The sequence below is a fragment of the Panulirus ornatus genome, chromosome 29, assembly GCF_036320965.1.
Source record: "Panulirus ornatus isolate Po-2019 chromosome 29, ASM3632096v1, whole genome shotgun sequence".
Taxonomy (NCBI): Eukaryota; Metazoa; Arthropoda; class Malacostraca; order Decapoda; family Palinuridae; genus Panulirus; species Panulirus ornatus.
The window spans coordinates 1,036,065-1,050,131 of NC_092252.1; the positions used below are offsets into that span (position 1 = coordinate 1,036,065).

The 14,067-nt window shown below is 47.3% G+C and overlaps 1 protein-coding gene across 3 annotated transcripts in view; it reads right to left on the reverse strand.

The window, feature by feature from the left end:
* The window catches only part of LOC139757996 (terminal nucleotidyltransferase 5C), a 268,910-nt gene that overhangs the window by 62,416 nt on the left and 192,427 nt on the right, over nucleotides 1-14,067 (reverse strand). For all 3 annotated transcript variants that reach the window (XM_071678950.1, XM_071678948.1, XM_071678949.1), the window contains one exon: nucleotides 11,625-14,033. In XM_071678950.1, the coding sequence (XP_071535051.1) occupies nucleotides 12,750-14,033 (1,284 nt within the window). In that variant the 3' untranslated portion in view covers nucleotides 11,625-12,749. The remainder of the gene's footprint in view (nucleotides 1-11,624; nucleotides 14,034-14,067) is intronic.

Genomic DNA, 14,067 nt, shown 5'->3' on the forward strand with positions numbered 1-14,067 from the left:
CCGTAGTTTTCGGGAACCACTTTAATTCCACCCTTGAGAGAGAGGCGAGTCGATCTTAGCTGACGGTGGTGATCCTGGTGTAGGCAGACACCACACGAGACTTCCTGGTGTAGCGACTCGCAAGACTAGTTCTGCAACTGTAGAGATGGTCCTTCCTGCTGGACCCACGACAGTATGGCTGACCACTCGAACTACCTCAACCAAGGGTCATCCTATAGAACTACCTCAACCAAGGGTCATCCTATAGAACTACCTCAACCAAGGGTCATCCTGTAGTACTGGCTCAACCAAGGGTCATCCTATAGAACTACCTCAACCAAGGATCATCCTGTAGTACTGGCTCAACCAAGGGTCATCCTGTAGTACTGGCTCAACCAAGGGTCATCCTGTAGTACTGGCTAAACCAAGGGTCATCCTGTAGTACTGGCTCAGCCAAGGGTCATCCTGTAGTATTGGTTCAGCCAAGGGTCATCCTGTAGTATTGGTTCAGCCAAGGGTCATCCTGTAGTATTGGTTCAGCCAAGGGTCATCCTGTAGTACTGGCTCAGCCAAGGGTCATCCTGTAGTACTGGCTCAACCAAGGGTCATCCTGTAGTACTGGCTCAGCCAAGGGTCATCCTGTAGTATTGGTTCAGCCAAGGGTCATCCTGTAGTATTGGTTCAGCCAAGGGTCATCCTGTAGTATTGGTTCAGCCAAGGGTTATCCTGTAGTACTGGCTCAGCCAAGGGTCATCCTGTAGTACTGGCTCAGCCAAGGGTTATCCTGTAGTATTGGTTCAGCCAAGGGTCATCCTGTAGTATTGGTTCAGCCAAGGGTTATCCTGTAGTATTGGTTCAGCCAAGGGTCATCCTGTAGTATTGGTTCAGCCAAGGGTCATCCTGTAGTATTGGTTCAGCCAAGGGTCATCCTGTAGTATTGGTTCAGCCAAGGGTCATCCTGTAGTATTGGTTCAGCCAAGGGTCATCCTGTAGTATTGGTTCAGCCAAGGGTCATCCTGTAGTATTGGTTCAGCCAAGGGTTATCCTGTAGTATTGGTTCAGCCAAGGGTTATCCTGTAGTATTGGTTCAGCCAAGGGTCATCCTGTAGTAATGGTTCAGCCAAGGGTCATCCTGTAGTATTGGTTCAGCCAAGGGTTATCCTGTAGTATTGGTTCAGCCAAGGGTTATCCTGTAGTATTGGTTCAGCCAAGGGTCATCCTGTAGTATTGGTTCAGGCAGGAGCAGTGTGTCGTGGTGGTGTTGTCCTGGTGGCCGTCTCCTGTACCTACCGCGCCAGTGTTCTACATGTATGTGATCCAAACAGGCCACATCGTCACCCTAGGATCTACCCATCTTCTAGCCATGGTACAGCCATCATCTAGGCAGGTTCAAGCCAAGGAGCAGCAGTAAATAGCCAGCCAAGAGCAGGTGGGTGGAGCTGGGAGTGCAGGCATCACGAGATGAGGGCTCAGCTCTAACCATCCCCCACCCACCCCCCCAACACAGCAGGTACACCACCGCTACACTTGAAAAATCATGGCAGGCCAGCTTCCCGACCAATCAATTATAATTCCCTACTGGTAGGACAGGTATGGACGACACTGTAAAATGTTGCCCCTAAACTCAAAAGCGCGATAGGAAGAAAATACCTTGATGATCCAGGCCCCAAGACTGACCAACATACTGGCTGCAGCCACCAGAAACAGTTTGGGACGCATAGCGGAGAATTTTACGGAATGTATCAGACCAGCCAGGCTTTGGTCTGCGGGCCGCGGCTCCCAACAGTTTGGTTGACCATCGACCCATCTCACCAGCCTGGACTCAGATCGAGCTCTGGGGACTCGAGATCGACGAGAACGTAAGGTAAAATCCCCTCACCGACTCCACTACCACTAGAGCACCAGTGCCACCCTCCTCACCACAGCACCCTTCCCACCGCAGAACGAGTGCCACCCTCCTCACCGCAGCACCCTCCCCACCACAGAACGAGTGCCGCCCTTCTCACCACAGCACCGTCCCCACCACAGAACGCGTGCCGCCCTTCTCACCACAGCACCGTCCCCACCACAGAACGAGTGCTACCTTCCTCACCACAGCACCCTCCTCACCACAGAACGAGTGCTATCCTCCTCACCACAGAACGAGTGCCACCCTCTCACCACAACAGCACTGCAACCCTTACCACAGCACCATTGCCATCCTCAAAGAAGGTATCACTAGCCATTATCTTTCCACATCCGTCGGTCGCCTCACACCTGTCCTCCTGCTTCTAAAGTAACTACAGTACTTTTGTCTGACTGCAGGCTACACTACACTACATCAACCTTACTACAAACGACATGTACATCTAGTCATAATACCTTGCTGGCGAAGGTGGTGTGACATGGGGCTTGACAGAGGTACGATACACTGGAAAGCAAGCCTGAGGCTGAGTATGGCAACGGATGGGGCCACTAGGGACTGTGGTTCACCACCAGCTGAGGAAGGTGAGGGGTTGAGGGTCATCAATCAGGCGTCAATGACCTTGTTAGTACTCTAAGCGGGCTAAGTACAATGACCTTGTTAGTACTCTGAGCGGGCTAAGTACATTGACCTACAAAAGCAACACGAAGAAGCTCCGGTAAGGGAGGTGGTATGAGGGGGATCCCAGTCATCGTCTTCAGAGTCTTGCCTCCGGCACCTGGACCCACGTTCTCCCTGGCCACACCGACTGTCTCAGGACTGCACATAGTGTGTGCTTGAGTGTATTTGTGCAAACATACATAAGAAGAAAGACATAGTACATATACACGAGGTTGAGAGACCAAGCAACACAAGTGTAAAACTCTCTGCTCGTAACACATACACAGTAGTAATAATAAAACGCACACACACTTATAGGGCAACTTTCTCTCCTTCAGCCCCTAACAACTCCTCCGTATAACTAGTACACACCTCCCCACAACCCCAGTGCACATCCCCACAACCAGTCCATATACCTTCCCATACTTTTCAGGAGCACTGCATACCCACTCGCGCCTTGCCCTCCCGGTACATCGTCATAAACCAGTTGATTACTGTGAGACTTCGGAGTGATGATAGCTGGGAACAACAAAACAAGGAGTGCCTCCTGCAGGTGGATGTCGGACTGGATACTGCGGACTTTCTAGACAAGGAAGAAAAACTAATCATATCATCTAAGGTGCTCATTTTGGCCAATTCTTTCACAAGTTGAATATCTCTGTGTTCTGTTATTGCCCTACGGGCCTACAGGGCAAGTTGAAATGCAGAATCAGATAGAGATCTTTCACAGCCTTTATCAATGTGGTCAAGGAACTAAATTACTGGGAATAGCTTTAATCTCCGATGCTATAATCCCTGGAGCACTGACATGGAAGTTATATTATCATCACCTGCAAAGTCGTTAAAGGTACGGTTCCCTACTTACACTCGGAAATACCGTCCGACTGGCACGACAGCCATGGAGGAGTTTTTGAAATAGAGCACAGTAAACATTCAGGGCCCAAGACTCATCAGCACCTTGCCTGCTGCCATCAGAAACGGCATGGGATGCACGGCAAAAATGTCCCGGATAAGTGATTACAATGTGTACCAGACCAGTCATACTGTGGGGTCTAACAGGACCTGCGAGCTGAGAGTCCCAACAGTTTAATCAACCAACAATGCAACCCAACAACCTGTGTCCAGTCCGGGCTGTGGGATAGAAGATCCTCAAATACTTCAAGTATTCACCTGCCCAGAACACAGGTTGAGTGCTCGACCTCTGGTGCACTGTGTCTTATCTGTGGATCCATCAAGAGCATCAGTGGCTCACTCAGGAACATATACACGTGACTCATCACTCAACTGTATAGAGTCATCCATAAGACAACTATACGAGCAAAATCAACCAACAGAGAACAACAACAACAACAGCGAGGTAATGTCTTGCTTCCATTGTTGACAGCTCGACCGGATTTATGAATGATAAGTGGAAACCTAGACAACAGGCGGGCCAGAGGCTACCGTCTCACGACGCATCCTGGCCTCTTGATGACCGATAGCCCCGCCTTGGGTAGCTGACCAGCGGTGCCCATCCTGGCCAACGAACGGTGCCATTCCCGTCCGGCCTCAAGTATCTATCCACTGGTGCCAATCCCGGCCAGGAGTAGCGAACGACTTTAGACGATCTACTCATTAAGTACCTGTGCATTGTTGCTGATCCCGGTTTCGAGCAGCTGAACAGTGTTAACAACCCTGGCCTCAAGTATATCTGACCAGTGGTGCCAATCCTGGTCGAGAGTATCTATTTACGTTGCCAATCAATCACACCTGGACTGGAGCAACACCTGTGGAAACGTCTCCTGTGTAACTCAATAACATAAAAAAATATCCAAATGAATTTTCTAGTTTGGAGTGTTCTGTACAAGGGTTGGAGTCTCGGGCACACAAACACTTGGGTAGTAACTGCACAGCTCCTGAAGGACGCGACCTCTCCACACAAATAACTTTTAAACTACTCAATGAACGAGTTGGGCAGAGGAGGTCCACCGAGCATCACTCACGTACACCTGAATAATTCCTTTGGCGTTCGCGATCTGCTCCTATGCCGGGAGAGATAGATAGATAGATAGATAGATAGATAGAGAGAGAGAGAGAGAGAGAGAGAGAGAGAGAGAGAGAGAGAGAGAGAGAGAGAGAGAGAGAGAGAAATTAAGAAATATACCGAGACACCAATATGAACTGAGAGACATCATACAGAAGAAAAAGGACCCAAAGGCAACAGAGTGGAACCCAAGAATCACCGTTACAGACAACGAATGCACACCAACCAACCCCCCCTCCCCATTATCTGGGGGAGAGGCCTCTCCACAATACCGGGGGTGACCTTGAAGGACGAACGGGCGATGAAAGACCGGGGGAGTGGGGTAATGGTAAGGGAGGGGAAGGTGGGGAGGGGAGTTGAGAGTTGGGGAGAGGGTCAATCAATATTTCCCCGTAAGGTGGTGATGGTCCGCGCCCCTACTGGGGTTATCACACACACCCCTTGCAGAGTAAGGGGGGGGGGATGGTAGGTGGTGGTGGGGGGGGGGGGATGAGGGCCAGGAATTTGGTCAAGGGAGTAACGGAACCTGGTGTCATGACGGACACGTGTGCTGGGCGGCTGTAATTCAACAGTTGTTGTCGAGGCATCTGCACATCACACCACACAACCACTCTCGCAGCCGGCCACACACACACACACACACACACACACACACACACACACACACACACACACACCATCCATACCGACACATGCATCTACTAACACCAGGAGAGAGAGAGAGAGAGAGAGAGAGAGAGAGAGAGAGAGAGAGAGAGAGAATGATCTCAGTCATCTTTACAGCATCACATTACAGACACCACACTGTAACGGTGACTCCCATTACAGGAACAACATAGTGTGGCATTACAGAAAGACCATACAGTGACTCATTACAGTAACAACATAGCGTAGTACCGAGTCACTGCAAAGCAGTGACTCATACAACAGTTGTGACCAAGTATAACATTAAAAAGACGCATCACAAAAGTGATCTATAGCATAATACAGTGACCCTATACAAGAGTACAGCAACCCCACTTTACAGCACAGCGCTGCCACATAACAGTCTGGTAACCCCACATTACAGGACGGTGACACAATATGACAAACAACCTCGCATCACAGTGCCTCCACCCCCCTCCCTCCACATCATAGTACAATGATGCACAGTACAAAACACTGATGTCACGGTACAGAGTTACAACGCATTAAAATACTGAGTACAATACATCACCGACCTTTGGTGCAATGACCTTACATCACATTGAACCTACAGTGATCCACAACACAACACAGTACAGTGATCCACAACACAACACAGTACAGTGATCCACAATACAATACAGTACAGTGATCCACAACACAACACAGTACAGTGATCCACAATACAATACAGGACAGTGATTCACAACACAACACAGTACAGTGATCCACAATACAATACAGTACAGTGATTCACAACAACACAGTACAGTGATCCACAATACAGTACAGTGATCCACAACACAACACAGTACAGTGATCCACAATACAATACTGTACAGTGATCCACAATACAATACAGTACAGTGATCCACAATACAACACAGTACAGTGATCCACAATACAATACTGTACAGTGATCCACAATACAATACAGTACAGTGATCCACAATACAATACAGTGATCCACAATACAATACAGTACAGTGATCCACAATACAACACAGTACAGTGATCCATAATACAATATAGTGATCCACAATACAGTACAGTGATCCACAATACAATACAGTACAGTGATTCACAACAACACAGTACAGTGATCCACAATACAATACAGTGATCCACAATACAACACAGTACAGTGATCCATAATACAATACAGTACAGTGATCCACAATACAACACAGTACAGTGATCCATAATACAATACAGTACAGTGATCCACAATACAATAGTGTACAGTGATCCATAATACAACACAGTACAGTAATCCACAATACATCACAGTACAGTGATCCACAATACAATACAGTACAGTGATCCACAATACAATACAGCACAGTGATCCACAATACAATACAGCACAGTGATCCACAATACAGCACAGTACAGTGATCCATAATACAATACAGTACAGTGATCCACAATACAATACAGTACAGTGATCCACAATACAACACAGTACAGTGATCCATAATACAATACAGTACAGTGATCCACAGTACAATAGTGTACAGTGATCCACAATACAATACAGTACAGTGATCCACAATACAATACAGTACAGTGATCCACAATACAATACAGTACAGTGATCCACAATACAATACAGTACAGTGATTCACAATACAACAGTACAGTGATCCACAATACAACAGTACAGTGATCCACAATACAACAGTACAGTGATCCACAATACAACACAGTACAGTGATCCACAATACAATACAGTACAGTAATCCACAATACAATACAGTACAGTGATCCACAATACAACAAAGTACAGTGATCCATAATACAATACAGTACAGTGATCCACAATACAATACAGTACAGTGATCCACAATACAATACAGTACAGTGATCCATAATACAACACAGTACAGTGATCCACAATACAATACAGTACAGTGATCCACAATACAACAGTACAGTGATCCACAATACAATACAGTACAGTGATCCATAATACAACACAGTACAGTGATCCACAATACAATACAGTACAGTGATCCATAATACAATACAGTACAGTGATCCACAATACAATACAGTACAGTGATCCATAATACAACAGTACAGTGATCCATAATACAATACAGTACAGTGATCCACAATACAATACAGTACAGTGATCCATAATACAACACAGTACAGTGATCCATAATACAATACAGTACAGTGATCCACAATACAACACAGTACAGTGATCCATAATACAATACAGTACAGTGATCCACAATACAATACAGTACAGTGATTCACAATACAATACAGTACAGTGATCCATAACACAATACAGTAGTGATCCATAATACAACACAGTATAGTGATCCATAATACAACACAGTACAGTGATCCATAATACAATACAGTACAGTGATCCACAATACAATACAGTACAGTGATCCATAATACAACACAGTACAGTGATCCATAATACAATACAGTACAGTGATCCACAATACAATAATGATCCTACATTACAGTGCCATGATTCCATCTCGCAGTTGGTCTCATGTAATGACCCTACATGTCAACAGTGACACCGTAATAAAGGCCCTGTACGACAGTACATTAACTTCACATTACAGTTCAATGACCTACATCACAGTAATGACCCTACATTACAGTACAATGACCCAGTACTACAGTAATTACCCTTCATAATAGTACGCTCACTCTACACTGCAGCATACTGTTCCTACGTTACAGTACACTGACCTTGCAATACAGTATATTTGCCAAATATTACAGTACAATATCCCTACATTACAGTGTAATGACCCCTATAACAGAATAGTCGAATCGCATTACAGGACATTAAGCTTGATTTAGATTGATGACCACATGACATTACAATACAGTACTCTACAATGACCCCACATTACTATATAATGATCATTACACAATGACTATATCTAACATCATACTACAGTAAAGTGACCCATCATTACAGTAATTATCACATTTACCAGTACAGTGACCCCAAACTACATTACTATGATCCCACATTATAATACTCTGCATTACATTATAATGACCAAATCACATAAATGGCTACATGCAACAATACAGTGACCCTATATTACAGCAATGACCTCATATCACATTGACATTACAATGGACTACACACTACAGTACAATGACCCTACGCTATGGTAATGACCTAACAGAGCAGTAAAATGACCCCAGATTATAATACATTGACCCCACATTATATTACGATGACATTTTAGTAATGAACCTCAGTCACAATACAATGACGACATATCTTACAGCAATTTCATATTACAGTATAATGACGTCACATCACACTAGAATATTCTCTCAAAGAGTACAGACCACGATAGAATAACCTCGTTTTACTTTCCAGTAAACTCATTATACAGCACAATGACCTGATATTACAATAGTGATTTCACAGTCACAATGACCTCATATCACATTAGTGACCTCAGCACAGTATGATGACCTCACATTGCAGTACGTCATCATGGGATCATTGCTAACTACTCAAAGTCAAGTTTCAGTTACAGTGGCAGGAGCCAGGCTGGGCGGCCGGCACCTTACATACAGCCACACATAAGAGTCTCCTGACCTCTAAATCCCAGCCGGGGTCGATGGCGCCCCGACCTTGCCAACCCTTCCACTGCAGCTTTAACTCAGGATGGTCGCCAGAAATACAATACCTGAGTCTGGCGATAATGAGGGGGGTGGGGTGGGGGGTTGACCCATGGTGGGCCAGCAGCAGTAGACATCTTCCAATATGGTCATGAGCTGAGCTGGTAATGGTCAGGTGACAGTGACTGATGACCTAACTCAGCTCACCTGTCGCTGCGAACACCTGTTATCAATATTCGTCTTAAACTTGTGCTTCATTCACATCCATCTATCTCTGTTTATATCTAGCTATGTCTTATACTTACCTATCTGTCTTTTATCTATCGGTCTTTATATATATATATATATATATATATATATATATATATATATATATATATATATATATATATATATATATCAAATCTATTCATCTGTAATATCTATTTATCTGTCTTATATGTACTTTTCTGTCTTATATCAATGTCATATTTTTCTGTTATATCTATACATCTACCTTATATCTAACAATGTCTTATATTTGTCTGTCTCATATCTATCTAGCTACCTTACATATAACAATCTACCTTATATTTGTCTGTCTAATATCTGCCTTAAATCTAACAATGTCTTATATTCGTCTATCTCATATCTATCTATCCGTCTTCTATATCGCATTTCTGTCTCTTCATGTATGGATGTTCCTGTCTGGCGATGTTCATCCCACGGATATTATTGTTGTATTTTGGCTGACCCGTTGTCCTGCCTCACCTGACGCTCTTGTGATAACACAAAAGTAAACACTTAACATTTTCCAACTTACTGTATACATTACATCCATTTGTTATTGTCCATGTTCAACACATTCCTGGCCGTCATGATGGCAACACTTAGTTTAACACGATATTTAACACAGCAGTTATGTTTAATGTCCACCTGAACAATACATGGTATCATTTTCCTTCATTTCTCTACATCTGTACCGATTTTATTGAATTATCTAAATAACCAACTACCACAGTTTCTTATAACCCACCTTCTGTAGCACAGCTTGTTACAACCTACCTTGTGCACCATAGCCTGATACAACCCACCTCGTGTACCTGAGTGTAGCACAGCTTGTTACCGTAGTACTACCTCAGTTACAAACACAACTACCACCATGTGCACAACTATCATAAAGCTTCTTACCATGGTTAATACTATCTTAACCCTTGTTACTGCTACCACCACCACCACCACCACCTTACTATAATAAGGCTCTTTAAATATTGTGGCGTGCGGTCAGGTATTGGCTAGTGTCACCTGGTATGTATGGATGGTCACGTATGGTTTCATGGCTCCGCATAACTACATCAGCGTTACAGCTCTCTGTACCTTGACATAATTGTGTATAGTGAGGCAACTTGTATGTCATGCATGTGGACTGTATATGGCAGTGTCATGGATACACAGCATGCTATACGGCAGACACAGCGAGACGGTCACGCTTAGACAATTCACATTTACTGTGTCTGGCCAGAACAGTGTGAGCATCGCACCTGCCCTCACGTGTCTGCCTCCAGGGACGACCCGTTCACCTGTTTCCTTCCCTAACATTCACCTGCAACTGCCGCATTCCTTCTTAAATCTAGAAAGGCATCTTCCTCCACCTGCATCTCTCCAGGTGGATGAGCATCAAGTACCTACCTGCACCTGTCTTGGTGGAAGACATTTTCACAAGGTGAACATTTGTTTACCAATATCATCTGACAGACTCCAGCAGACACGCGTTTCAACACGACCACAAACGTTCAACAATGCTCTCTGGCTTCATCCTGAGATGCTTAAGAGCAGTCTTATTCATGTATATCCACCCAAATAACCTATCCACCACTCTGTCTACAATCCTGATCTACAAATGAATTTGTCTCATTTCACAAAGTCTTTCCACGACCTACAGGAGGCAGCTGTTGCCCTCCCCTCCTACCGGTAGTGCGCTACCTCACCAGATGTGTGTGTGTGTGTGTGGGGGGGGGGGGGGGGTGCTAGCTTCTATCTGGAAACTACAAGGAAGTTATTCTTCACGGTTCGGTATGCAGGTGGGGCGGGGGTGGGTGGGAGGGAAGGGGTGTAAAAAAGGAAAAAATGGAGGGCGGTGGGGGGGGGGGGGTTCCCATGTATACATGAAGGTGTCTCATGAACGGGCGTGTGGTGTGTTTCTTGTGGGTATTACTACCAGTGTACAGTCACCACAAAACTCGCCAGGGCGGCCGCAGACACTCATCATTATCACCTTCATATATCGATAAGCACACTTAAGTTCCAGACGGGCATGGTACAAGTTCACCTCCCGATAGACTATAGTATGTGAGTGGCGGGGGTGCAGCAGACCTCACCAACACTACACAGCAGACCTCACCAACACTACCCAGCAGACCTCACCAACACTACACAGCAGACCTCGCCAACACTACACAGCAGACCTCGCCAACACTACACAGCGGACCTCACCAACATTACACAGTAGTACAATAAGAAACTTGGTCAATATTATTACTACACCACAACTACTGTATTGTAATGGCTACACCTGATACTGTATTGCAAAACCTACATCACATCTAATGTATTGCAAAGGCAACAGTTGTATCATTCATTAGCAAAATCAAAACATTCCTACAATGAAGAGCTGGAGTGCATGTAAAACAGTGTCACGAGTCGTACACTATCATGACCGACCATAATGCTGGCAAGGGCCTAAAGAGACGTAAACAGTTATGTACTCACCTTATGATGGGAGATATACGTCCGTCGTCCACCTTGCTGTGACCCCAGATTGACCCCATTTGACCCTTGTCCTGGCACCGTGCCCAGGCTGGGGGTGCCGTAGGCAGGTAGTGGGTCGCAGGGGGTGAGGTGGAGGGGGCGCTGGTCAGAGGAGGTTAAGAATCATCCTGTAGACGGCGCTGCAGGGAACCACCTCCTTTGGGGGTTCACCCGGGGTCCTGGTGGAGCAGGGGACCTCACAGCACACTTTCGTGGACCATTGAGGGCCACCCCAGAGGATGGTGGGAAAGAGAAGGTGGAAAAGGGCCTCCTCCTCCTCGAAGCTACTGACGGAGGTGCGGACGGAGGCAAGAGGGTCGGGGCCGGCTTTGCACACACGACTGGTGACCTCAGGTCGGTCATTAACGGGAACGGTGCCTCGTTAACAAAGACACCTCATCTTTCTACAACTTTGTGTCTATCATTCAGTGTTTGACTGTCTGTCTCTCTCTCGTGGTCATACCTCTCGTGTCACCTGATGTTCACCTGTTCCGTGGCCACCTGGCGGGTTCAGAGGAATGGTCTAGCGTCTGGCTGTGATGGACCTCTTCCATCAACACAGGACAGTCCAGAATTGACCGGGAATTGAAATACTAATACTCCTTTGGCTAACATAACGACACAGGTCTGTGGCTTATGGACACGTACTGAACTATATACACACTCTCATGTACATATCACAATGGGGGATGACGCTGCGGTTAGCACAGCAGCAGCAGCAGCAGCAAGGGTGAGCCTGGCTTGCTGCTGGGCCGCCTTCTGCTGGCACTGCTGCTGCTATCCTGGGGGAGGGGGTTTGGCTCCGCATTCACCACATACACTGGGAAGGTTCAAGGTGCAGGCTGGAACACTGGCAGCCTGCTTGTGTCCTGGTGGTGCACTCATCCCTGTCCTTAGAGTGTGGCGGCCAACCCTTTGTCCTGGGGGTATAGCGGCCAACCCTATGTTCTAGGGGTGTTTGGGCCAGCACTTTGTGTCCTGGGGTGCTGCAGCCGCCCCACCAACCACAGCGTCACCAGTGTTTACTCTTGGCACTAACGGGCCTGGCCGGGCTGGTGGCCCGTCGAGCCCGGGCACGCGCGTGCATTAAGCACACTGCAACCACCCGCACGTGCAGGTGTACGACTGCGGCGGCGCAGGCGCGGGCACGATGGGGGCGTAGTAGTAGCCGTTGCTGTAGATGACGGGCGGAGGGGGGGCTATGTGAACGTCGAAGCTGCTACTACTGCTGCTGCTGCTGCTGCTACTGCTACTGCTGTCGCTACAGTGTTGTTGCTTGGCGTACAGCCGCTGCTGCTCCGTGTAGAACACCTGGCAGGCGAGCTCGTCGATGAGGTTGAGGGTCTGCCGTCTCTCGTGGCCCATAAGGCACACGGTTGACTCGTCTACGACTCTATGTAGCACCATCAGGTACTCGTAGCGGAGCGCCTCGTCTGGCCCGACGAAGTGGTTCCACAGGTAGGCCTCCAGCTTAGATTGCTGCTGGTTCACGTCGGGGAAGTCGATAAAGAACCGGGAACACATGTATCGCTCTAGGGTCTTGATCTCCTCGGGTCGAGCTGGTTCGTAGTCCTTCACCAAAAGGTTACAATACTTCAAGAGGCCGCCGCCCCGTATCTCCTCGGGGTTCTTGGTGGCTATCAGCTTCTTCTGCAGGTGGTAGAGAGCCTCAGTAAAGTCGCCGTACACGCTCTCTCCCATCACCGTCGGGTAAAAGCTCTCGCTGATGGGCATCTCCGCGCACTCGTAGAAGAGCAACAGTGAGTCCAGAACTATCTGGAAAGAGTCGACCGAGAACTCGAACTGCCGCTTCATGCTGTCCACGAACTTGAGCTCTACGTTCCTGCCGCCGTTGTTGGAGAGGGAGATCAGGGACCAGCGGTCTGTGTCGTTCACTTTGACCATCTTGTTCACATACCCTTCCTTCATAGAGCAGGACGACATGCGTTTCTTGCTCACACCCTCCGGCAGGAAGTCCAGAAGCACTTCTAACACAGCGTTCTTCACCCTATCGTAGTTCCTGGGGGTGCTGAGGTCGACGGCGAAGATGAGGTCGAGGTCGTTGTAGGCCTGGTCGCTCTCGGTGGCCAGGATGTGGGAGGCAGCGCCTCCGTTGATTCGTATGTCGCGGACCGTCATGGAGTCCGCCTCCAGCTTCGTCCTTACCATCGACACAAGATCACGTAACCGGATCTCCAGCGTGGGGAAGTTGCCGCGGCCGTGGATGGGGACGACTTCGTGCAAGACGTCGTTGAGCTGTCGCACTTGGTCGTAACTGAGCACAGCGAACCTCTGGTCGTCCATATTGATGTTAACAAGCCCTTCCATCTTGAGGCGGAGTCGCTCCTGAGCCGGGCCCAGACTGCCGCTCTGTGAGGGAGGCAGAAGGCGAGGGTGAGAGGAG